The 25,912-nt window shown below is 40.4% G+C and overlaps 1 protein-coding gene across 2 annotated transcripts in view; it reads left to right on the forward strand.

Moving 5' to 3' along the window:
* Positions 1–855: 855 nt before the first annotated feature.
* Positions 856–25,912, forward strand: part of ACVR1C (activin A receptor type 1C) — an 84,095-nt gene continuing 59,038 nt past the window's right edge. For both annotated transcript variants that reach the window (XM_036421707.2, XM_036421710.2), the window contains exon 1: positions 856–1,133. In XM_036421707.2, the coding sequence (XP_036277600.1) occupies positions 1,064–1,133 (70 nt within the window). In that variant the 5' untranslated portion in view covers positions 856–1,063. The remainder of the gene's footprint in view (positions 1,134–25,912) is intronic.

Genomic DNA, 25,912 nt, shown 5'->3' on the forward strand with positions numbered 1-25,912 from the left:
GCGGGGCTGAGGGACCACCGTCCCCCCAAGCCCCCGCCCCCCAACACACACACGAATTTTGTGCACCGGGCCACTAGTTACATAATAAGCTCTAGGAATTTAAACAGCACTTAAAACAAGTTTCTAATATATTACTTTAAATCATTCTTCTCTTCCCCTTAATCCTTGTGTGTGATGTTCCCCCATTCTCAATTTTTTAATTGCTGAAAACTGTAGCTGCTGGAGATTGGTATTCTATAGAGTGAGTCCTCAACCTCATCACCTGGCGCAGGAGGTCTAGCTTGAGTGTGGTTTTATACAGGGATGGGAGAGTCGCAGGAAATCATCCTACAAGAAATGAAGTTTGTGAAACTAAAGCAAAGGGTGGCCAGGGCAGTGGAACCTTAGGTTATTTCCGGGCCTGAACAGAGAGGGCGCTCTTCCACAGACCTGTGCACAGCCGGACCCGGTGGTGGGACGAGCCCGGCGGGAGTACTCGGGGTGTCTCAGGCTCAGTGTAGCTGGAAACCCCCAAGGTACCGTGCTACCAACGAATGCCCAGAGACCTGGAAGGGTGGGTTTTCTCTAGCGAGCTGCAGAGAGGACCACCAGAAAGCAATCGCTGCAGGGCTTAAGTTTTCCTAAAGTCTCAGCAGGGCTTTCCCTCCTGTCCGGACTCCCTCCTCCAAGTCCAGGGGGCTCCAGGCCACCCCACACTTCCTTGCTCCCCCCTCTCTCCCCCACCAGCTCTGGGCGGCCTCTGCCAGCCAGCCCCGCAGCGCCAGGCCCCAGGCGGCTCCGAGGGCGCAGGGGGCGGAGGCGCGGCGGGGGCGGGCCCGGCACCTCCTCCCCGCACCCCCCCCCCCCCTACTCCCCTCCGCCCGGCCCGGGTCAGTGGCTGGAGCGCCGCGCACCGCCAGCCACGAGGGGCGAGCGATGGGGGCGGCCGCGGAGGGGTGCGCCCTCGCGGAGTAGAGCCAACCGCGCACTTGGGAAGGCGGCGGGGCTGCGCGTCCCTCCGGCGCCCCGGGAACTTCAAAGCGGCGGGCGCTGCCAGGGCGCCAGTCGGCTCCGCCCGGTGGCCATGACCCGCGCGCTGGGCGCCGCGCTCCGCCAGGCTGTGCTGCTGGCCGCGGCCGCCGCGCTCTCCGCAGGTACGGGGGCGCCTCCCCGGGGTCGGGGAGGGTCCGCGGGTAGAAGTGCAAGGTGCTGGGAGCAGACTGACCTTGCACGGGGCGGACTGGGAGGCGCCTGTTGGATCGAAGGGGCGCTGAGTTGGGCGCGGGCACCTGGCGCCTGGCAGGCGTAGGGGCAGACAGGTGTGCTGGGAACGAAGCCACCGGGGGAGGGGGAACGCGACAGGGTCGTGGGGGCTTGGGTAGCGCGTGGGGTGTGTGTGTGTGTGGGGTTTGGGTAGTGCATGAGTTAGGTGACAGGTGGAGGGGCAGTTCGCAGAGGAGGGAGCGTGTGTTTCTGGGTGCGCGCAGCGCTGGGAGTTGAGTGGCACCAGGAGTTCACCCCGCAGGTGCCAGGGGGGCGCTCCGTGCTGAGCTCCCGCAGAGCCGAGCTGGGAGGTGGGGGGCTGCGGAGAGGTGGGGGCGATTCAGACCGAGTTTGAGGAGGCCAGGGACATCTCCAAAGCCGCTGCTGCCAAGCTACGTAGGCGGGAGTGGGAGCTTCAATCTGCGTGGTTTGCAACACACATTGCTTTCGAGGTATGATCTTTACCAAGAGTTATAGGGGAGAAAAAAAAAATCTGGCAAGCGTCCCGGCGTTTATAACAGGTCTGTTTCTTGATAGGCTAAGTAGCCCCAGCTAGAAACCAAACCGTTTCTTTAAAAGGTTTACTAGAAACGGGCACACGCGTCTTTGGTAAAATCGTAGTGTGCTGAGATAAAAAAACGCATTTATAATTCAGAAACTATTTTGGTTATAACATTATCCTGGGTTAAGGAGACTAGGAGCAAAGGATTCCTTGCTAACTCATTCTTGAAACATTTCAATCAGACATTTAAGACATTTGCACATAAACACCTGTTGTGTTTCTGTAGAGCTGCACTTTGCCCGGAGCTGACTTTGATGCATTGTTGTTTTCCCAGATGACAATGTGTTTTGACGTGAATAGCGATGCTCCAGGGTGGGTGGTTTTCCTCTTAGTGACAATTCAGGAGAATGTTGTGAATAGTATGATTGCTGCATGTACAGATGTCAGTGTTTCAGATGGGCTAAGAGAATCACTACATGCATTTAAGTGAGAATTTGATTATTGGGAGGGATGAATTAGGAAAGCAGTTACCCAGAAGTTATCAGGAAAATGATGAGAGAAAGTGGAATATTTTCAATCAGAGGCAGTAAATTCATCAGTAGGAAAAAAAAAAAAAACTGACTGTGGAGTCTTTATAAGAAATGGGTGGGAACTCTGTAACTTGGAAGGAATATTCAAAATACTGATAGAATTTACAAAAAAAAAAATAGTCTTCCAGATATTTTGACTAGACACCTGTGAAATTGCCTCCGCAGGCTGTCCATTCAGCTTTATTTATTTAGGGGAGCTAATAGCTTAGCTGAAGAGATTTAAAAAAGACTCAATTATCTTTTTATGTCGCTTGAAAGGTTTGTTTTATTCTATGACAGAATCTTTTAGAAAATTTCAGAGACCCTGGGTATAGCAGCATGGCAAAACAAGCTCTGTTATGTTCTGGAAAAGGAATGGAAACTTTTGACATTGAAATGTACAAAGTAGAAAGAAAAAATAAAGAATATCCATTCAAATTTGATTGTTTTCTCAAAACCTGAAGGCTAAGAAAAGTGCCTGATGTGGAGATAATGTGTCACTATAGTAGAAAAATGCTTACCAAACTTGAATTTTACAATGAACTTTTTAATTATTTTTAAATCTCTTAAAGAAACTTTATCCTTCATTGTATCCCACAGAAATGTGTACAAATCTTTCATTATTTGGTCAGAGGTTCAAGGTTATTTAATTACTTATTTATTTGTTATTGTTGTTAATCCTCACCCGAGGATATTTTTCCATTGATTTTTAGGGAGAGGGGAAGATCCAGGGAAAGACAGAGAAACATCAATGTGAGAGAAACACATGGATTGGTTGCCTCCTGCAGGAGCCCTCACTAGGGCTTGGGGGGTTGGAGGGGGAGAGGAGCGTGCAATCAAGGTATGTGCCCTAGACTGGAATCAAACCTGGGACCCTTTGGTCCACAGGCCGACACTGCTAGCCTAACCGGCTAGGGCTTATTTATTTATTTAACCTTCTAAGTTGTTTTTCTCATGTGGTTACCTGGTCACCTTTACAAATTACATTGTTAATGGTATTGGCCATTTTTGAAAATGTACAATACATGCCATTATTGGCATGTTATATGAGAAGCTGCTATTGACAAGGTGACATAGCAAAACTGCATGACAGAAAACACCACCTTCCAGTTTGGCTCTGCTGAGCACCAGACGTAGGACCTTAAATATCCAAGGACATTGATAAACCAATAAAACGCTTTTTGCTTTGGCTCTTCTTCGCAGCAGCTCTATCACCTCAGATCTGCCATGCATCAACAGCATAATAGAAACTATTGCTCCTGGATGAGAATCTCAGTGGGTAATCACTGATGAGAATTTAGAGAAAATATTTATTGGTCCGGATTGGCTAAAATCGAGGCTCCTCTGCGTTCCTCTAATTATCTAGTTACTGGGTTTCTTCTGACATGACCTCCCAACAGTTATCCTAGGTACTAAACAAAGAACTGGCAGAAAATGTCTCAAATTAAAGTTGTGCTTTGGATATTACATAGATTCACACATTCTCCACTAATTTTATGGAATTCCTTGGTCTTCTGGTTGGTAAAGGATTACTAAACTGAAAACTGTTCCATTTAATAACCAGGATGGAGGTTGGTCTTTCAGATAGTGAGATTCTTACCACACACACCACCACCACCCCCTACACACCCACACACACACACCCCTCACTACCACCAACAGCTATCCCTTCCCACTATACCCTTTAAGCTTTGCTGGAGGTGAAAGTGAACACCTTGGATTGACTGAGTATATAAATGCTAAAGGTATTGTCACCTTTGCCCTCCTTTAAGCACAATCATTTGTTGGTTGATGGACACAAATGTGGCAAGAGGCTCTCTGTTTCCAAGGAACAAACTTTTCTAGCCCAGAAGAAACTCTGTGCAGAAGTCCTTGGGGGCAGATTTCTTCACTGACGATAATGCTTCAACCCGTTTTCTAGCCTCAGATGTACAAAGTGTAAAACAGAGAGTCCCCTGATTTACTATAATCATAGAATTATGATTTGTGGTATGAGAGGAAGAAAAGATGATACCAAACTTTGACCCAAGCAATGGAAGAATAGACCCTTATGTGGATTGAGGCCTACTGCAAGTGAATCAGGTCTGGAGACAAGAGAACAGTGCAGATTTGAAGCCCAGTTTTGGTTATGTTGCGTTTAAAATGCTTATTAGACATTGAAGTGGAGATATCAAGTAAGTAATTGGTCTTATGCACCTAAAGTTAAGGTTATAAAACTGGTCAGAAGATTAAAAAAAAATGGAGCTAAGGGCACTTATAGATAATTTTAAAAGATACATTAAATAGAATCACAGGTCTAGCAATCACAGAACATTCAGTTAAATTGAATTTTGGATAAACAACAGATAATTTTTGAGTACAAGTATGTTCCAAATGTTACATGGGACATACATATATTTAAAATTAATTGCTGTTTAATTCTGCTTTAATTGGTGTTCTGTACTTTTATATGGCAATCCAACCATAAAGAAATATTGTGGTGAGATGACTAGCTTCTGAGTATAGAGTAGTATAGTCCTATTTTCTAGTCCTTATCTCTTAAAACTTGTGTTCTAGCTCTGCTACTGCCCCATACGCATCTCTGAATGGGTCACTGCCAGCTCTTTGTACTATTCTCCACTGCTTCTGAGTCAGCCTTTCATTATTAGGAAAGGATGAGTGAAAAAGATAAGATTAACTCTCTAGACTCCCTGCAAATGATGGTTAGTGAAAGCAGTTGGTTTTGCCCAAATTTATTGTCTCTTGAGTGTGATTGTTATTTTCAAATGCATTTTTAGAATACTTTCCTTTTGAATAAACATTTATGTTTTTCTTATAGAGGAACTGAGATCCAGTTTGTTGACATTTTTTAGGCAGTGCTTGCATCACTTGCTGTAAATAAGAGAAGGTTAAGAGGAGAGGTGAATGGATAGAATAGGGCTAGGAAGGGCTTGAGCCCCACAGGACCTGATAATCAGACACAGTTCGAGGTTTAAGAGCCTGTTCCTAAGAAAGCGGTTGCAAGCCCTTTGGGAGAGGGGCAGGGACATTTAAATGTCAGCCAGAGGCTGTTGAGCTCCTGCTGTAGCTATGTTTTAAGCTGCTACCAAATGACTTGCATTGGCTTTATTTTGCGATTTGTAGGGGAAAGTGTCCTGTGAATGAATAACTATAGGCCTGGGTCATTACAAATCTCAAGCAGATATGTTTAAATATAAAGGGTTTGTTTTAATAAACATTTAAAATGAGAGCTAATTTTTAAGTACAAATAGAAATAAACGGGGGGGGGGGATTCTAAGCACAAAGAATATACAAGGAATGTGTCATTCCTTATAATTTCTATATGTGAGGTTTCTTCTGGGTTTTCCATTGCTTTGGCCTTCTGTGTCTTAAATTTTTCCCAGCTGATATTCAAAATCTCAAGGTTTCTTCTTACATTGCTTATGAAATTTGAATAATATTAGGATATGTTCATAAATGATATAGAAATGCTACTTTTGCTATGGGACCTAGGAATACCTAAATATGACTTTGGCTCAGTTGTTCCTCACCTCTAGTCTAGAAGAGGTTACTAGGGGATACCTAGAAAAGGGAGTCAAAATAAGGCAAAGTAATTGTTTTGTTACCTGGTATTTTAATCCTAAATTGCATGGCAGAACTCTAATATACTCCCCTTTTATAAACTTTTTCTAATTACTAAATAGCCTAAGGATAGAGAAAGAAAGTGTGTGATAAATCAGAATCTAGAATCCTCACACCGATACAGTAAAAAATCTATGCAGTGCCTGGCAAAAATAAAGCCAGAGTGCCAGAGTACCGAACCTCTGCTTTAATACCTGACCTTAGACCATCCTCCATGTCAGCTCTGAAAGGAGTTCTGGGTGATAAACTCAAGGGTCAGTGAGAAAAGTCATGAGTCTGTGGAGAAAGGTGGTTGGGTCTCTTCTATGAGGAAGAAGGTCCTGTTATTCCCAACTTTCTATAAAAAGATGCAAAAGAAGGCATCATAATCATGAGTCCTGTATTTTTCACATTCTTTGAAAGCTGTAATTGGATCCCTAAGGCATGTGGACCTCTTGGTTCCCTGGAATCTGACAATACAAATCATTATTCCTCTCAATTGGGGATCCAATAAAAGTAAAAGGGAAGGATTAGAGAGATTCAAGATGGCAGCAGAGTAGGTGGAAGTTACAGGCACCTCCTTTCAGGATCAACCTGAAATTACAACTAAATTACAGTACAATCATACTGAATAACAAACTGAAGACTAGCTGAAGAGAAGTCTTATAGCCAAGGATTTGCAGAAGAAGCCACATTGATACTTGTAGGAAGAGTAGACATAAAAGGGGTTGACCACGCTCCCACGAGTGGCAGCTGAGGAATATCTCAGTTACAAGAGCAGTTTGAGTTCTCAACGCCCAGCTCAGAGCATCAGAACAGGGAAGAGGCATCCACATGAAATCTGGCTGTGAAAATCAGTAGGAATTTTGTCCATCAGGGAGGGACAGGAATCTGCTAGAGATGCAGACGTCCTTTTAAAGGGCCAACACACAACATTTTGTTCATAGTCTCCCAGCCAGGGCTCTGCCGAAGGGAGGGTGGCTCTGAGGAGAGTCCTGAAGAGACAGCCTCCAGGATCTCTGTGCTGAGTCATTCTCTGATACCACAGTCACCATTGCCATCTTTCTGTGGTGGAACACTCCCCTCTCTGTGTGGCATCAGCCTGAGGGAATGTAATAGCCTCACTCTCTAGCCTCCCTCTTGCACCACACTGTGGAGTTCACCTTCTACTGAGAAATTAAATGCGTTGGCCAGACTGTAGAGGTCTGGGAATACTAGGGGTGCCAGTGACTTAATTGTGTGACTTTGGGATGGGGGCCATTCCCTAACTTTCCTGAGAACCTGACTGGTGCTCCCCTCTCACAGGAAATCCACTAGAACCACCTTCTGGGCTTCTGGCAGACCCACCCTGTAGACTCTGGCTCCAGCTCAGAATGCCCCACCCACCTGACTTCTGGTGGCTCCACACTGACAAAATCTGACTGAGTGGTGTGGTTCTGGGGAAGGAGCCACATCACCCGTATTTCCCAAATACCTTCCCCTCATGAGAGATCCACTAGCCCCATACTCTTGACTCCCCATAGCCCAACCCTGCTGAGCTCCATCTCCCTGTAATAGGATATGGAACAGATTGAGCTGTGTGACTTCACAACAAGGGCCATTTTTCCCCTTTGCACACCTGACTGTAGCAGAGCCCTCCCTTCACATGGCCAAATCTTGGTCTCTTTGGGCATGATAAATTCTGCCAGCCTCACTCTGATAACTCCCTAACACCCTGCTTCACTACAAAGGTGTAAAAGCACCTCATCCCTATCAGGTGACTCATTGTGAATGACAGAGCCTAACAGGTAGCCAGCAGGTGGAAGCATATGGAGGAAGCCTTGGGACTTATGCTGACCTCCCAGGAAGGTGCTGATAAAGCCAGCCTTGATGTATAGCTTGGCCCTTCTTGAGCACACCCAAGCCCAGCAGAGGCAGCTACAAACTGTAGATTGCTTATAGCTATAAGAAAAAGAATTAGTTACCTATAAGGAACCTTAGTAAGACTCTCAGCTGATTTCTCAGCAGAAACATTTAAGGCCAGAAGGGATTGGCATGAAATATTCAAAGTGACGGTAGCTAGAACCTACAACCAAGACCACTTTACCCAGCAAGGTTACCATTTAAAATTGAAAGAAAAATAAAGAGCTTCCTAGTCAAGAAAAAGCTAAAGGAGTTCATTACCACCAAATGAGTATTATAGGAAAAGTTAAAGGGCCTATTTTCATAATAATAATAATAAGAAAAACAAAGTAGAGGAACATAGTTAAAAGAATAAAATGGCAATAAATACATACCTATCTGTAATTATTTTAAATATAAATGGCTTAAATACTCCAATTAAAAGACACAGGGCAGCTGAATGGATAAGAAAGCAAGACCCATATATATACTGTCTACAAGAGACCCACTTCAGAACAAAAGATACACACAGACTAAAAATAAAGGCATGGAGAAAGATATTTCATGCAAATACAAATTAAAAAAAAAGTTGGAATAGCAATATTATATCTGACTAAATAGACTTTAAAACAAAGGCTAAAGTAAAAGACAAAGAAGGATATTACATTAAGATTAAGGGAGGAATTCAACAAGAGGATAAAGTGAAATAAACCAGTCAGAGAAAGACAGGCATCACATGAACTCACTTATATGTGGAATCTAATAAACAAAATAAACATATGAACAAAAAAGATCCAGAGACATTGGAGTATGGAACAGACTGATGTATTTCAGAGGGAAGGTGGGGTGATAGAAAGACATTAGCCAATGAACTAATATGCACATATGCATAACCCATGGACAGAAAATAGTGTGGGAAAGGCCTGGGGAGGGGACGATGGGAGTGGGGTGGAGGAGGTCAAAGGGGGAGAAGAGGGGACATCCATGATACTTTGAATAACTTAAAAAAAAGGAAATAAAAGGTTATAATCCTTCTCAATATTTTTGCACCCAACATAGGAGTACTTATGGGCCAGGAGCAAATGTAAAATTTTGATGGACATAAAGGGAGAGATTGACAGTAATATAGTTATAATAGATTTTAACACCCCACTGACATCAATGGATATGTCTTCCAGAGAGAAAATCAACCAGGAAACAGTGGCCTTAAATGACACACTATATAAGATAGATTTAATTTATATCTTCAGATCATTTTACCCCAAAACAGAAGAATATACATTATTTGCAAGTAGTAACGGAACATTTTCTAGGATAGACCACATCTTTATGACACAAAACAAGTTTCAACTTTAAGAAGACTGAAATCACGTCAAGCACCTTTTTTGACCATAATGGTATGAAACTAGAAATTAATCACAAGAAAAAACCTAAAAAACACACAAAGCATGGAGGCTAATAATATTATTATATTATTAAAAAATGAATGGGTTAACCATAAGATCAGGAATGAATTAAAAAAATACCCTGAAACAATTGAAAATAAGAAAAAAAAACAACCCCAAATTTATGAAACACAGTGAAAGCACTTCTAAGAGTGAAATTCATAGCATTACAGGCCTATTTCAAGGAACAAGAAAAATCTAAAGTAAACAACCTAACTTTACATTTAAAGGAACTTGAAAAAGAACAGCAAACTACACCTTTATAGTCAATATTTGACAAAGGAAGCAAAATTCTACAATGGGGTAAAGATATAGCCTATTCAGTAAATAGTGTTAAGAAAAATGAGGAGATATGTGCCAAAAAATGAAACTATAGCACCTTCTTCCACCATACACAAAATAAACTCAAAATAGATTAAAGACTTAAACGATAGACTCAAAACTATTAATATTCTAGAAGAAAAATAGGAAGTATTCTTGGACAGTTTTCATAGTAATGTTTTTTTCTGATATATCTCCTTGGGTAATGAAAGAAAAAAATAAACAAATGGACTTCATCAAACTACAAAGTTCTTACACAGCAAAGAAAGCCATCAACAAAATGAAAAAAGACAATCCATTGAAAGAATATATTTGCTGATACATTTGATAAGGGGTTAATATCCAAAATTTATAAAGAACTTATAAAACTCATCACTAAAACAAACAATCCAGTTAAAAAATGGGCACAAGACCTGAACAGAGATTTCTTCCAAGAGGACAAACAGAAGTCCAGTAAACATATGGAAAAAATGCTTAATGTCACTAATCATCAGAGAAATGCAAACTAAATTAGTAATGAGGAATCACTTCACACCTGTCGGATTGGCTATCATCAATAAATCAATAAGTGTTGGTGAAGATGTGGAGAAAAAGGAACCCTCCTGCACTGTTGGTGAGAATGCAGACTGGTGCAGCCATTGTGGAAAGCAGTATGGAGCTCTATCCAGAAATTAAAAATGAACTGCCTTGTTACCCAGCAATTTTAGTTCTGGGAATATATCTAAACAAACCTGAAATATTAATTCAAAAGAATATATGAACCCCTATGTTCATTGCAGCATTTTATACAATAGCCAAGATTTGGAAGCAGCCCAAGTATTCATCAGTAGATGAGTGGATAAAAAAAAGCTTTGGTACATTTACATAACAGAATACTACTTGTTTGTGAATAAGAGGGAAATCACCTTTTGCTGCAGCATGGATGGACCTAAGAGCATTAATCCCTCCATTGTCTCCGTCCATTGCCACTTAGAGTAAGACAAGTACATGATTTCACATATATGTGGAATCCAATGAACAAAATTAAGTATTAAGCAAAATAGAGACAAACTCATAGAGAGCAGGTTGACAGCTATTGGGGCCAGGTGAGGCTAGGGGTGTGTGTGTGTGTGTGTGTGTGTGTGTGTGTGTGTGTGTGTGACAATGGAGGGATTAACTAAAAAATTAAAAAACAAGAAAACTTATGGACATGTACAACCGTGTGGTGATTGGGGGAAATAGAGGTTTGGGGTAGGTGGAGTTAGGTATAGGAGGGGCAAATGGTGATGGACACTTTACTTAGAGTGGTTAACACTCAATACAGAGCACAGATGATTTGTTGTGGAATTATGCACCTAAAACCTGTATGACTTAGTTAACCAATGTCTCCTCAATAAATTTAGTAAAACGTGGAGGGAAGAGAAGAAAAGCTAGCAAGAAGGTGGCTAGGAGTATGAAATAGAGAAGGAATACTTTATCTCCATAGAAGCCAACAGTGAGCTATTCTGAGGAGATGCTCCCTTGTCTTACCACATGGCTCTTGACTTCACCTATTTTGATTAGCCAACCAGGCTAACAAGGTTATGCACTGCCCTGATTCTTCCCTTTTTCTCCTCTGGACTAACTCTCTGTTCCTGTTCTCTTTTTCTTCTTTTTATATTTCTTTCTTTTTTTGTTTTTGTTTTTGTCTTATTATTGTTATTGTAGATATAGTTTCTTTGCAACTGTTTTAAATAAATCCCCTCAGGAATTCATGGGTGAATCATTTAGTATGACTCAAGAACTTGGCTTATTATTTTTTAAAACAATTTAAATGTGCCAGAGACTTAAGCATCACAAATTAGATCAATCTACTTTTTCATTAAACTTTTCACATCAAGAAAATTATTAGTATACTAATTAGTATACTTTCTAATTTTGAAAGTGAAACACATTTTCTCTTGATCTGTTTTACCATCCTTATCTCATGACAAGGTAAAATGACAAAGATAGATGCCATATCCCTGTATATTGATTAAGTTTCTTAGACATTTTTGTTCAGAGCCATAATTGCTTGAAATAAATATGCTGTGGTAAAAAACAGGAGTAGAAAACAACCTAATCCATCCAGAACTGGACTATGATCATTTCATCTTATTATTTTAAATTTATCTTTTTTGTTGAAAGTATTATAGATGCCCCATTTTATCTTCCCATTGACCTCCTCTCCTCCACTCTCACCCTGCCTCAGGTCTTCACTGCACTATTGTCTGTCCATAGTTATACACATATACATATCAGTTCTTTGGTTAATGATTATTTTAATACAAAATATTTAGTTTCATAAATGCATGCCTATCCAAGAGATATTAACTCAGAGGGTTATAATCCAGATTAACAACTTTAAAGAACCAGGTTATTTTAAAACAGAACCACAATATATACTAAAGAGTATTAACTAATCGCATCTCTCAGTTTTATCTGATGACATTTTCCTGACCTGCTCCCTTAAAGGTGGGTGCTTTTTGTTGTCTTCATTCCCATTATTTCTTTTCAGAAGAGTAAAAAGCTAATCTGAACATTTGCCTACTCTAATCACAGGGAGAGAGTGTTCTTAGTCAACTTCTATTTACAATCTGTAGTTTGTATCTCCAGAAAATAGACAATACACTGTAAATCTGAAACACTGAATAAAGAATAATTACGTAATTAACAGGAGATTCCTCCCAGAATAATAAAATGCATAACTTAATGAAGATTTCTTCTTTTTTTTTAACCTTCCTTTCCTATAGTTGTTCTTTAGCTGTATTAGCTATATTATATTAAAAGACATTGCTTTTTTTGCACAGGGAAGAAAGTTGACTTTGTCAAACAAATAGACCTTTTTAAAAGGAGTTACTGTGCCAAATCAAGAGGAAAACTCTCCTTTAGAATTGTTTTTTACTATGCTTTTGATGTTGCCATTATCATAAATTTTTTCATAATATTTCTTTATTATATTTTTAATGTCTGTAGTATTTGTAGTGCTATCTCCTCTTATGTTCCTGCCATTGGGAATTTGAATTTTCTCTCTTATAATCTTGATCAATTTAGCTGAAGGATTATCACTTTTATTGATTTCTTTCAAATAAGTAATGTTGGGATTTATTGGTTTTATTATTTTTTTAAAACTTGTTTTCTGCTCTTATATTTATTATTTCCTTCCTCTACTTACTTTGAATTAATTGTATTTTTTTAACCCAAGCTTCTAAAGTTGCTACCTTACATTAAGAGTGGCAAATTTTTTTTAAAGGGTCACATAGTACATATTGTAGGCTTGTGGGCCATACAGTCTATGTTGCAACTACTTAATTCTGCCATCCTAATAAAAGATTAATATGCAAATTAACCATCACACCGTGACAAAATGGCAGCGCCCATAGCCACAAGATGGTGGCCCCCAGTCCTCTCAGCCATGCCAGAGTCCCCCAGACTCAATGAGGGTTGCCTCTGAGAGCTGGCAGAGTAAGCAGCTTGGCATAATGCTGCCCAGAGGCCCGACAGACCCTTTAAAAAGCGAAAACAAATTCACTCCCCACAGTGCTTTCCCCTCCCAGCGGTGGTGGCCTGGGGTCTCAGCCTCAGATGGGTGCACACCCCCATGGTGTGGTCCCCTAGTAGCAGTGCAGCCTGGGCTGGGATTACAGCTTGGGAGGAACGTACACCACCATGGCGCGGTCCCCTCACAGCGAAGGCAGCCTGGGACACACCAGCCAGGCATATATGGAAAAATCTTAAATGTTCTTTTTAAAAATATATATATTTTATTGATCTTTTATATAGAGGAAGGGAAAAGTATAGAGAGCTAGAAACATCTATGAGAGAGAAACATTGATCAGCTGCCTCCTGGACACTCCCCAGTGGGTATGTGCCCCCAACCAATGTAAATGCCCTTGGCTGTAATAGAACCTGGGGCCCTTGAGTATGCAGGCTGACACTCCATCCACTGAGCCAAACCACTTAGGGCTGTCCAATATGTTAAAGAAAAAAACTTATCTAATAAAGAGGGTATATGCAAGGGAGGGCATTTGGGGTGACTGGGTTGTCAGGGGAGGGCAGTTGGGGATGATCAGGCCAGCAGGGGAGAAGTTAGGCATCAATCAGGCTGGCAGAGGAGTGGTTAGGGAGTGATCAGGCTGGGAGGCAGAAGCAGTTAGCGGCAACCAGGTAGGCAGGTGAGCAGTTGGGAGCCAGCATCCCAGATTGTGAAAGGGATGTCTGACTGCCTGTTTAGGCCTGATCCCTGTGGGATCAGTGGGAAACCCCCCGAGCAGTCTTAGACTGGAGAAAGTGCAGGTTGGGCTGAGGGACACTCCCCACCCCAGTGCACACATTTTCGTGCACTGGACCTCTAGTTGTAGTGTAAAAGCAGCCAGAGGTAATACAAAATTAAAGGTGTTTGTTTCAATAAAATTTTACTTATAAATGGACCAGCCAATGAGCTGTAGTTTGCTGACTCTTTCTAAAATCATTTTTTAAGACTTTTCTTCTTTTCTAATATAACCATTTAAAGCTCTGGATTTTCTTCTTGGTAACTGCTTTAGCCCATTCATAAGTGGTGTTATGCCCTAACTGGTTTGGCTCAGTGGATAGATCATTGGCTTGGGGACTGAAGGGTTCTAGGTTCAATTCTGGTCAAGGGCATGTATCTTGGTAGCGGGCACATCCCCAGTAGGGGGTGTTGCAGGAGGCAATTGATCAATGCTTCCCTCTCATCAATGTTTCTAACTCTATCCCTCTCCCTTCCTCTCTGTAAAAAATCAATAAAATATATATTAAAAAAAATAAGTGGTGCTATGTTGTGTTTTCAACTTGAAGGTGGATCAATAGAAATTACCTTATAATTATGTAATTATACTATTATGAAATCATTACACTAAAGCGGGCACTGTCAAGAAGTAAAGAGGGAAGAGTGAAAAGAACCTAAACAGAACATCCAAGAGGTCTGAGACAATATAAAGTGATATAACTATATGTAAATGCAATCCTAGATAGATGTAATAAAAATATTTTAAAAGGTACTGGTCAATATTTCTCCAAATACAATGAAAGATATCAAATTAGTGGAATAGAAATAGACTCATACATATATGATCAATTATTTTTTTTCTTTTTAAAAAGGAATAAAGACAATTTAATAAAGGATAGTTTTTTCACCAAATGATGCTGGAACAGGAAAAAAAAAAAAAACCCTAAAAACATGCCTTGCGTGTCTATAATTGTTAATTCAGAATGACTCATAGACAAAAAAATCTAGAAAACTATAAAAACTTTAATAAAAATATAGAAGAAAATCTTTTGATCTTGGGTTAAGAAACATTTTTTAGATGACAGTACCAAAAGCATATTCCATAAAAGTAAATATTGATGTTTTGGACTTCATAAAAATTGAAAGCTTCTATTTCTTGATAGATAATGTTAAGAGAATGAAAAGACAAGCCATTGGCAGGAAGATAGTATATGAAAAATACATATTAGATAAAGCACTGAATCAGAATATATAAAAGATTCTCATAACTCAATGAGAAAAACAAAGAACTCCAAAGAAAAATGCAAAACAATAGGCATATGAAAAGATGCTTATCATTACTAATCATCAGAGAAATGCAGATAAATAACCACAATGAGATATTACCTCATACTTGTATGGCTATTATCAATAAATCAATAAACAACACGTGTTGATGAGAATGTATAGAAAAGCGAACCCTTGTGCACTATTGGGAATCCAGATTGATGAAGCCACTATGCAACACAGTATGGAGTTTCCTAAAAAAATTAAAAATGGAAGTACTTTTTGATTCAGCAATTCCATTTCTGAATATATAGATCCACAGAAATATAACACACTAATTTGAAAATACATATGTTCATAGATGCATTACATTTAAGAACCAGGCTATGGAAGCAACCCAAGTGTCCATCAATAGACAAGTGAATAAAAAAGATGTACATTTATCCAGTGGAATATTATTCAGCCTTAAAAATGAATGAAATTTCACCATTTACAACAACATGGATGGACCTGGAGAATATTATGCTAAGTTAAATAAATCAGTCAGAGATAGACAAATACATATGATTTCACATATGTAGAATCTAAAAAACAAAATGAATAAAACAGAAATTGACTTATAGATACAGAGAACAAATCAAGGTTTGCCAGATGGGAGGGAGGTTGGGGGAATGGGTGAAAAGTGAACAGATTAGGAAATACAAATTGGTGGTTGCAAAATAGTCATGGGGATGTAAGGTACAACATAGGAAATACAGTCGATAATACTGTAATTACTATGTATGGTGCCAGATAGATAGTAGAATTATTGGGGGGATCACTTTGTAAATTATATAAATGTCTAACTACTGTGCTGTACACCTGAAAATAATATTGAATATAAACTATAATTGGAAAACAATAGCACTGATAAAAAGGAGGAGGAGAATTGGGCAAAAGATTTGAACAGATAAAGAAAATACATGAATGGAAAAAAAGAACACCCAAAATGCTCAATATTATTAGGCATAAAGGAAATGCTTATTAAAACCACAGTGACATGCCACTGCACACCTATTTGAATGGCTAAAACAGAATGCAAATAATCCTCCAGCAACAAACAAGTAAACAAAAAACAAAATTATAGTAACAATGCCAAGTGCTGACAGGAATGCTAAGTAATAGGAATTTTCATACATAACTGGTGGCCTGTAAAATGGTACAACCACTTTAGAAAACAAACACACACTTCTATCAAACCTAGAAATCCCACTTTTAGGTTTTTAATGAAGAGAAATTGAACTTGTTTCATATAAAATCTGTATATTAATATTTATTACAGGTTTATTATTTTTTAAAAATTCTTTATTGATTAAGGTATCATATTTGTCCTCATCCCCTTATTCCCATCCCCCACTCCTCACCACTCAGGCTCCCATCTCCCTGTTGTCCTTGACCACTGGTTAGGCTCATATGTATGCACACAAGTCCTTTGGTTGATCTCTCCCTTTTATCCCCACCCTCCCTCTGAGGTCAACAGTCTGATCCATGCCTTCTTGTCTCTGGGTCTATTTTTGTTCATCAGTCTATGTTCATCATTTCCCCTAGATGAGTGAGATCATGTCCTACTGGAAATACACTTATAAGGACCAAAAATGAGACAAGCAATAATGGTTATGCTGAAAGGCAAACGAATCAGTCCATAGTGTGTTTCTTTCTGGGCCAATAGTTCTTATGAGACCCAATTTCAATGTCAAACAATATACACATAATGTTTATTCTTAATCTGCAAAGCCTTGGGAAAAGACCAAACATTCTTTAACTAGTGTATGGATTAACAAACTGTAGTACATTCATGCAATGAACTACTGATATATGCAAAAACATGAATGAATCTCAAATACCTTAAGGCAATGATGGAAGCCAGAATCAACAGGCTGCATTCATTTCTCATTTTGGTAAAGGGAAACCTATGGAAACCAAAAACATCATTTCCTGCCCGGGGCTGGGGTGGCAGGAGGAGTTGTTTAAAAGCGTGTATGAGAAAATTTTGGGGAACAGGTGATTGAACTGCAGCTGTCAAATCTTATTAGACTATACACTGAAAAGGATGAATGTTATCATATGTAAATTATATTTCAACTAGAGGCCTGGTGCATGAAATTTGTGCACTTGGCGGGGTGTGTGTGTGTGTGTGTGTGTGTGTGTGTGTGTGTGTTCCCTCAATCTGGCCTGAGGCCTCTTGCAGTCCGGAGCCCTCAGGGGATGTCTGACTGACAGCAAGCTCACTTCTGCCACTGCCGCTGCTCTCACCAGCCATGAGATAAGCCTGGCTTCTGGCTGAGTGGTGCTCCTCTTGTGAGAGCACACTGACCACCGGGGGACAGCTCCTGTGTTGACTGTCTGCTCCCTAGTGGTCAGTGCACATGATAGCAGACATTCTGCTGTCTGGTCGATTTGCATATTGCACTTTTATAATATAGGATAAACTTGACCTCCTCCCCAAATTGAAGTGCATGTGTGTGAACTAAGTCTTATATAATTCAGGAAGTCAGCAGATAATATTTTAAAATGATTTAATTAATAAAAGCAGTATATTTTTATGTCTTAAAATGAGGAAATGTCTTAAAATAAAGTCCTAAAGAACAACAACAAAAATAGTTAAAAGTGGATGCTTCTGGGAAGTGAGACTTGTATGTAGATGTGGGTCACTAGGCAGATGCTTTACATTGTCATTCTTTCTATACTATTCTTTTACCATGTGCATTTGTGATACTGATTAAACAACCAAATAGAAGTATTTTTAAAATTACAAATATTTGATTTACTTTTGTTGTGTAAGTTTTAGATAAGTAAGTAAGCAAAATCTGTTTTGTGCATTTAATCTTCAATCTGTAAAATGGCATCAAGTAGATAGAAATAAAACAAAATAGGATATTAGACTGTGTTTTGTTCAATGGAGAGGCAATTTCTTCTCTTAGCAAAGGAAATGACAACTGAGGGACATTATCCATACATAGATAAAGCCTTTTGCAAATGCAGCATTACTCACCTGCTCTTTTAGGTTAAAGCATTTGGTTATACTTGAAAGGTCATTTATCACCTCAAAGGGAGCACTTATGGGCTGTTTGGGCCCTTTTAGCTGGTTTACTATAGCATTAAGCTTGCTTATGGAGAGTTTTGCTTACATCTGCAGTCTATACACAAGCTCATTAATGCATTAAGAAACCTCATTTTGCTGAGTCAGGTTAGCGGTATTCCTTGTTCAGTACAGTGTCATGCACACGGTGGGCAATCAGCATTTTTTTATTGTCTTTTTCACAGTCAGGGAAAGTCACTATGCCTGTTTTGACTCAATTCCAAGACAAATTACAAGATGAGATGAAAGGTTATGGGAAGGTCATTAAGCTAGGCTAATCTGTTAGTTTTGGTCCCCAGTGTAGCATGGAAGTCAGACTGTGATACTCATGAATTTTTAGGATCAGCCCTGCTTTCAAATATGCTAGCCTCTTTTCGGACTACAAATTCCAATTTTGAATTTGAATTTGTGTTAAAAAAGTGACTTTAACACAATAATGTAGCCATTAGTTTCTGATGATTGCATTTATATACATTCATTATATGAAATTAGGGAAAAGTGTTGAAAAATGTAAAACTCATATTTAGTTTCGTACCTCAGAGATAGCCACTATTAATATTTTGCTATATTTCCTTCCAGTTTTTATTTCTATGCATATATATATATATATATATATATATATATATATATATGTGTGTGTGTGTGTGTGTGTGTGTGTGTGTATATATATATATATTGAGATTATATTATGGGTGTTCTATGATCCTACTCTTTTTCAAATTTACAGTGAGCAATTTCCACTCTAATTAAATATTATTAAAAACAGGATATTATGCCATCATATGGATTTTCAAAATTTATTTAAATTTGTTGTTGATTTGGGGACATTTAGGTTATCTCCATTTTTTACTTTTGTAAATAATAACTCTTTGATCATGCTGAAATAAAATTTTATCTTTTGATTATTTGATATAGAGGAAGTAGCAATGCAACCCAATGATCATAAATATTTTTAGGACTCTTGAGACAAATACATAACATTGTACTCCTAGAAGTTTATACCAACTGGTACTCCACCAACTGTGCATAAAGTGAAATTTAATTGTTCCTCCCTTGCCATTTCTGGGTGTTGCAACTTCCAGTTTGGCAAATGATTTGTATCAATTCTCTGTTTTGATTATTAATAAAGTTAAAGCTTTTCATGCTGATTGACAATTTTCCTCTTTGTTCATCTACTTTGTCCATTTTTTCTGTTGACATATTTGTCTTTTCCAAATTTATTTGTCAAACTCAAGAGGTGATTGAGAAGTGAAAAGTGTAGTAACCAATATGAGAGTTAACAGTTTAGATATTCCTACTCTTTGATCATGCTGAAATGCCAAAGTTTTGTTTGTTTTTATTTTTTAAACAAAAATGCTTGTTTTTTTGGAGGTGCTGATTTTATCACTTTAGTGTGGCAGTGTCATTATAGAAGAAAAAGTTCATCGAAGCCAGAAAGGAGAGTCAGAAACACGGAAAGTTATTTTTAAGGAGTGTGGTTTGGGCTTTGAATGTTGAAGTCTCAACAACTCATAATTTGTAATAGCAGAAGCTTAACTTTAGGTTTTTTGTTTGTTCGTTTGTTTTTATCATCTACTATGTGTCTAACATATCTTTTAAAAAATATATATTTTATTGATTTTTTTACAGAGAGTAAGAGAGAGGGATAGAGAGTTAGAAACATCGATGAGAGAGAGTCATGGATCAGCTGCCTCCTGCATACCTCCTACTGGGAATGTGCCTGCAACCAAGGTACATGCCCTTGACCAGAATCGAATCTGGGACCTTTCAGTCCATAGGCCGATGCTCTATCCACTGAGCCAAACCGGTTTTGGCTAACATATCTTTTAATCACATAAAAATCCTGTGAGGTGGAAACCGGTTTGGCTCAGTGGATAGAGCGTCGGCCTGCGGATTGAAGGGTCCTGGGTTCGATTCCAGTCAAGGGCATGTACCTTGGTTGCAGGCACATCCCCAGTGCGGGGTGTGCAGGAGGCAGCTAATCGATGATTCTTCTCTCATCGATGTTTCTAACTCTCTGTCCCTCTCTCTTCCTCTCTGTAAAAAATCAATAAAATATATTTAAAAAAATCCTTTGAGATAGGAATTACTATCTGTGCTTCCCCATTGCATAATCGGATTCGGAGAAGTGGAGTCACTTTCCGGGCCACACAGTGGTCTAGCAGTGGCTCAGGATTTCAGCCACAGAAGTGAAGTCTCCCAAAGCAACAGGATTCTTGCTGAATTCCTCAAGTTGAATTAAGAAGATTAAACTCAGTTGAACAGAGCTACTAAGATAAGGTTGTTTGCTGTTGTTTTTTGTTCTCACCTGCCTTTGACTTGCCTTTTGTTCAGTCTAATATGAATCTTTGAGAATTCTCTGAGGTCCTCCAATTTCCTTTTTGTAATTCTTCACTTTTATGTCCTGAAAATTATTAGTGTTGGTGAGGGGGGAAAAAAAGCAAATATTTTGTTTAATAATGCTTTGATAAGGAAAAAAAAAGTGCAATTCTAGGAAAACCCTTTAATCCACCTTTTAAAGCAGCTATGATATATAGGGCAGTGTTTCCCAACCTTCTCTCATGATGAGAATCACCTGGTGGAGTTGTTAAAACACAGATTCCCGGATCCCAACTAAGAAGTGCTAAACTAGAATTTTTGGGAACATATAGGTAAAATTGCATACCTAACTTAGTGCTCTGTATATAAAAATCTGTCTTAGAGCACTAGTTAAGTATACAATTTTACCTATATGTTCCCAAAAATTCTAGTTTAGCACTTCTTAGTTGGGATCCGGGAATCTGTGTTTTAACAACTCCACCAGGTGATTCTCATCATGAGAGAAGGTTGGGAAACACTGATATAGGGTAACATGCAAATTGTCCAGGACGCCATCACGTAATGACCATTCAGCAGGCTGCATCCCTGCCCCCTGCTCAGGCAGCTTCCAGGCCTGGGTTAGGTAGGATAGGATACAATGGGACAGGATAAGAAAGGAGATGGAGAGGAAGGCAGGCCTGCATGCAGACAGGCCGAGAGGAGAAACAGGTATACAGAAAGGGAACAAGACAAAGATGCAGGAATCGAAAAGGGAAGGAAATGCAGGGCTGCACGTGGGAGGGGGTGTCGACCTTGGGTTTAGCATCTGCACCTGGTGAGTGGCGGGGTGCAGGCAGTGTGGAGCGGTGAGGCCTGTCCAGACACAGGAGGAGGGTGGTGATCCCCGGCATGGGCCATTGGAACAGAGGAGTGGACTGTTTAAAGCCTTCCTCCGGAGGCACTCCTCTGCAGCAACATCCAGGCCATGTGCCTGGGCCACCCTGCTGGGCCAGGCGCCCTGCGCTGGGAGGGGAGACACAGCTTCGCTGGGGCAGAGTCGGACACTAAGGAGGATACTGCTTTCGTCCCCAAGGGCTTGACCCCAAAGACACTGGCCAGGATTACGTTGGTGGCACATTAAGTGTACTTTGTTGACTAGAAGTTGGGGCATCCCAGGCAGGGAATGAGAGGAAGATGAAGACGGTGGCAGGGAGGCCAGGGAAGGGGGGACGGCAAAGGCCTGGCCGGGGCTGGGACCTGGGCTATGGGTTAATGCCCCCCAATGGAATCTTTAATATCAAAGTGTGCTCAGGAGCGACTGGAAGCAGGTTCCAGAGAGGAAAGGGGAAGGTTTAAAAGAGAAACTAGTGAACATGGAGGGGTGACGGGGGCAGGGGTGGTAATAATAGGGAAGGAGGAAGGGAGACAGGGTTCAGGCTCCCAAGGAAAAGGCGGATAGGGGTAGCGGGGAGGAGTAAGAAGGAGACAGACAGGGGAATGGAGGGAGAGAAGGGAGGAGGGAGGGAGAAAGAGGATCTGCAGGAGGTTCAAAGGAAGGGAGGGAAAGAAAGCAGGAAAGAGAAGGATGCTAAAATGTAGTGAGGTCAGGAAAATAGTTAAGTAAAAAGAAGAAACAGAATGTGAGCATGAGGGGAGTTTAAAAGGAGGAGTTAGTAAGAAAATTAAGTAAGGGTGATTTAAAAAAAATGTAGTTGGATATCTCCTGAGAGCTCCTAGATTGTGAAAGGGCACAGGCTTGGCTGAAGGCCACCCCCTACCCCCCCATCTTGCACAAATTTCGTGCATTGGGCCTCTAGTATATATATAATTTGTACCAGAGTAGGCCTTCCTTCCCCCGGCTGACAGCATTCAGCTCCCACTGCCACCCCTCTTCTCTGAATAGAGGGGGTGGTGACGCTGTCCATTTTAGTTTGCACAGTTAGAGTTCTTCGGAGTATTTAAGCTAAATCTTCTGGGCTCAGTGTTAAGAAGAGCCCCAATTGGAATTAGTCTTTAAAAACTTTCCTTTATATCACTTGCTCTCCTCTTCCCCTTTCAACTCTTCACTGCTATTCTATTTTCAGTTACATCAGTTTCTGACTTTGGATAGTTTCCCTTTATTTTAAGATTAATATTATAATTATCTATTCCTTACCATATCTGATTATATAAATAAATAGTTGTGGATTGTGATAGAGATTTTTGACAAGTGAGCCCCCGAGAACTCTTGAGGACTTTAACTTTTCCATTTTCTTTGCTACTTTCATGCTAAATTTGAGACAGTTTTGTGTCTTTTTCTGTCTATTCTTTTTGCCCTGTAGTTTGATGGTTAATTATTCTTTACTGATTTTTTAAATCCTCATCCAAGAATATATATATATTTTAATACATTTTTATTGATTTCAGAGAGGAATGGAGAGGGAGAGAGAAATATCAATGATGAGAGAGAATAATTGATAGGCTGCCTCCTGCATGCCTTACACTGGGGATCAAGCCCACAATCCAGGCATGCTCCCTGACTGGGAATTGAACTGTGACCTCCTGGTTCATAGGTCAATGTTCAACCACTGAGCAATTCAGGCCAGGCAGGATATGTTTATTTATTTTTTATTTTTTTAATTGATTTTTAGAAAGAGGACGGGAGAGAGATAGAAAGAAACATCTATGTTAGTGAGAAACATGGATCAGTTGTCTCCCGTATGTGCACTGAGAGAGGATTAAGTCCACAACCTAGGCATGTGCCCTGATTGGGAATCGAACCTATGACCTATTGGTGTATGGGATGATGCCCCAACCAACTGAACCACCTGACCAAGGCTTTCCTGATTGTTTTTTATTTGCCTCCTTTAAACAAGTCAGAGCTTCTTTAGCTTTTAAAACCTTGTGTTTTTTTTTTAATCATTAAATTTTTGTATTTTCATTTATCTTTCCTGAACAAATCGGCTGTGTAACACTGTTTTCACCACCAAACTCTCTGTACTCTCTCCCATTTGGTTTTTATCTCCCCTATCTCATGAAGATTAAAATATAAAACTAGACTTCTGTGACTTAATAGATCTCCATAGCATTAACTCAGATTATTTACTTCAGTCTTCACCAGAGTGATACAGTACTGACCTGAATGGTTTTTATTGTGAACTCTAATTCCAGGCCAGCAGCTTCTTTGTTCACTGGGTGTGCAGTCACTCAGAGTGCTCTTTCAGATACTTCATGGCCATTGATGCACTCATCTCCTAGGGTCCCAGGACTTTAGAACAATTAGAGATCACCTAACTCAGTGGTCGGCAAACTCATTAATCAGCAGTACGATTGAAATTCCTTTTGAGAGCCAAATTTTTAAAATTTCTTCTAACTCCACTTCTTTAAAATAGACTCTCCCAGGGAGTGGTATTTTGTGGAAGAGCCGTATTCAAGGGGCCAAAGAACTGCAGTTTGCCAACCGCTGATCTAATTGAATTCTTTCTTGGACAGTTTAGGACACAGGGGCCTCAAAGCCCACGTTCAAGATCCAGGATAAGAACCCTAGGTCTCCCAGGTGGACCCTAAATGCACCAGACTGGATCAGAATTCCTCATGTTTCTTATCTTTACATTGATTCATTTCCTCATCCATAGTAGGAGCTATTTCCCCCTACTGTAGGTGAGTGTGAGGCTGCTGTGTTTTCTTCAGGCTGATGAGGGCTGAAAGGAGGGTTTTTGAGGACTGCTGGGAGAGTGGGGGAAAGGGGCAGTACTTTGCATGGGTGAGGGGAGAGGACTGAAGATGATGAACAGTTGTGCTCCTCAAGACACACCACAAAGAAGCCTTTACTATCAGCCCTGCTCCTAACCCCAGCTGTATTAACCCGTGCTCCACCTCTGTGTCCAAAGACACTATGTAGCCCAGCTGGCATGGCTTAGTGGTTGAACAACTACATATGAACCAGAAGATCACAGGTTTGATTCTCAGTCAGAGCACATGCCCAGGTTGTGGGCTCGATTCCCAGTGGGGTGTGCAGGAGGCAGCCGATCAATGATTCTTTCTCATATTTGATGTTTCTATCTCTCTCTCTCCTTCCACCTTTCTCTATGAAACCAATAAAAATATATTTAAAACAAAACAACAAGAAAACAAAGGCACTATGTACACATCCTGACTTGGTTTATCATACTATCATAATACTGGTGTCCTGGTGCACGAATTCATGCGCATTGAAAGGAAATAAATTAGAAGAAATATTTTAATATTGCTGTTTATTCTTTCTCTATAATAGAAGTGTCAACCAAATTCGCGATCAACAATGACAGATCTAAACTCATGCGTGCAGTTGGTGCCAGTGAGAGCTTTATATGTATCATGCATGCACAAGTCAACTTAGCTTTTTAAATTTAAACTAGAGGCCCAGTTCAGGAGATATGTGCAGTCAGGGGATTCCCTCATCCTGGCCTATGCCCTCTCAAAGTCCAGGAGCCCTCAGGGGATGTCCGACTGCTGGCTTAGGCTCGTTCCCAACCTAAGCCATCAGTCAGACAGGGAGGCAGGAGAGGCTCTTGCCACCCCCGCTGTGCTCGCCAGCCATAAGACTGGCTTCTGGCTGAGCAGCACTCCCCCTGTGGGAGCACACAGTCATAGGGAGTGGCTGTTCTGCTATTCAGTTGATTTGCATATTAACCTTTTGTTATATAGGATATACGAATGCCTAAGTATCTGAACGACTGAATACAGATCGATCTGTTGCTATGATGTGCGCTGACCACCAGGGGGAGATACTCAATCTCTCGTGGCTCCTCCCCCTAGCTGGCCAACCCCCCACATCCCCAATTGGTCCTGATCACTGGCCAAGCTGAGGGACACCACTCATGCAAGAATTCATGCATCAGGCCTCTAGGTATATAGATATACTTGCTCGATTAGACCTGCTTTTTGATTTAGCTAAGCTTTTTTCAGCCCAATGAAACGCCCCAACTTCTCTTTCAGGAAATTGCAGCAACACAGCAGTAAATATCGACACGAAGCTGATTATTATTGTAGATCATGCAGGGAGAACAAAGGGTAAAATATATAACTGTAGCAGTGTTTGACTATATTCTGCACAGTGAGAAAACCTGAAATCATCTTCAAGTTCCACCATTTTTTACTTCTTTTCAGACAGGTCAAGTTTCTAAATCTTCTTTTTCTGGCTAATGAAATGAAAATAGGATTCTACCGAGTCTCCTATCTACTTATTCTAGGTCTTCTGTAAGGGTTAAATGAGATGAAGCATGGAAAAATGCTTCACAGACATTTGGTTAAACTATAAAATGTTTGCAGCTAGCTATAAAGCAAGTTGGGTTCCTGGGCTAAAGAAACTCCCAGGAAGCTAGTAGCTAGGGAAAGAAAGCTGGGCATTGCTACATGACATCATTAACTGCTACATGACACCAGCAACCGTTTCTGGGCTGGGTT

Source organism: Pipistrellus kuhlii, unplaced genomic scaffold, assembly GCF_014108245.1.
Source record: "Pipistrellus kuhlii isolate mPipKuh1 unplaced genomic scaffold, mPipKuh1.p scaffold_m20_p_7, whole genome shotgun sequence".
Lineage (NCBI taxonomy): Eukaryota > Metazoa > Chordata > Mammalia > Chiroptera > Vespertilionidae > Pipistrellus > Pipistrellus kuhlii.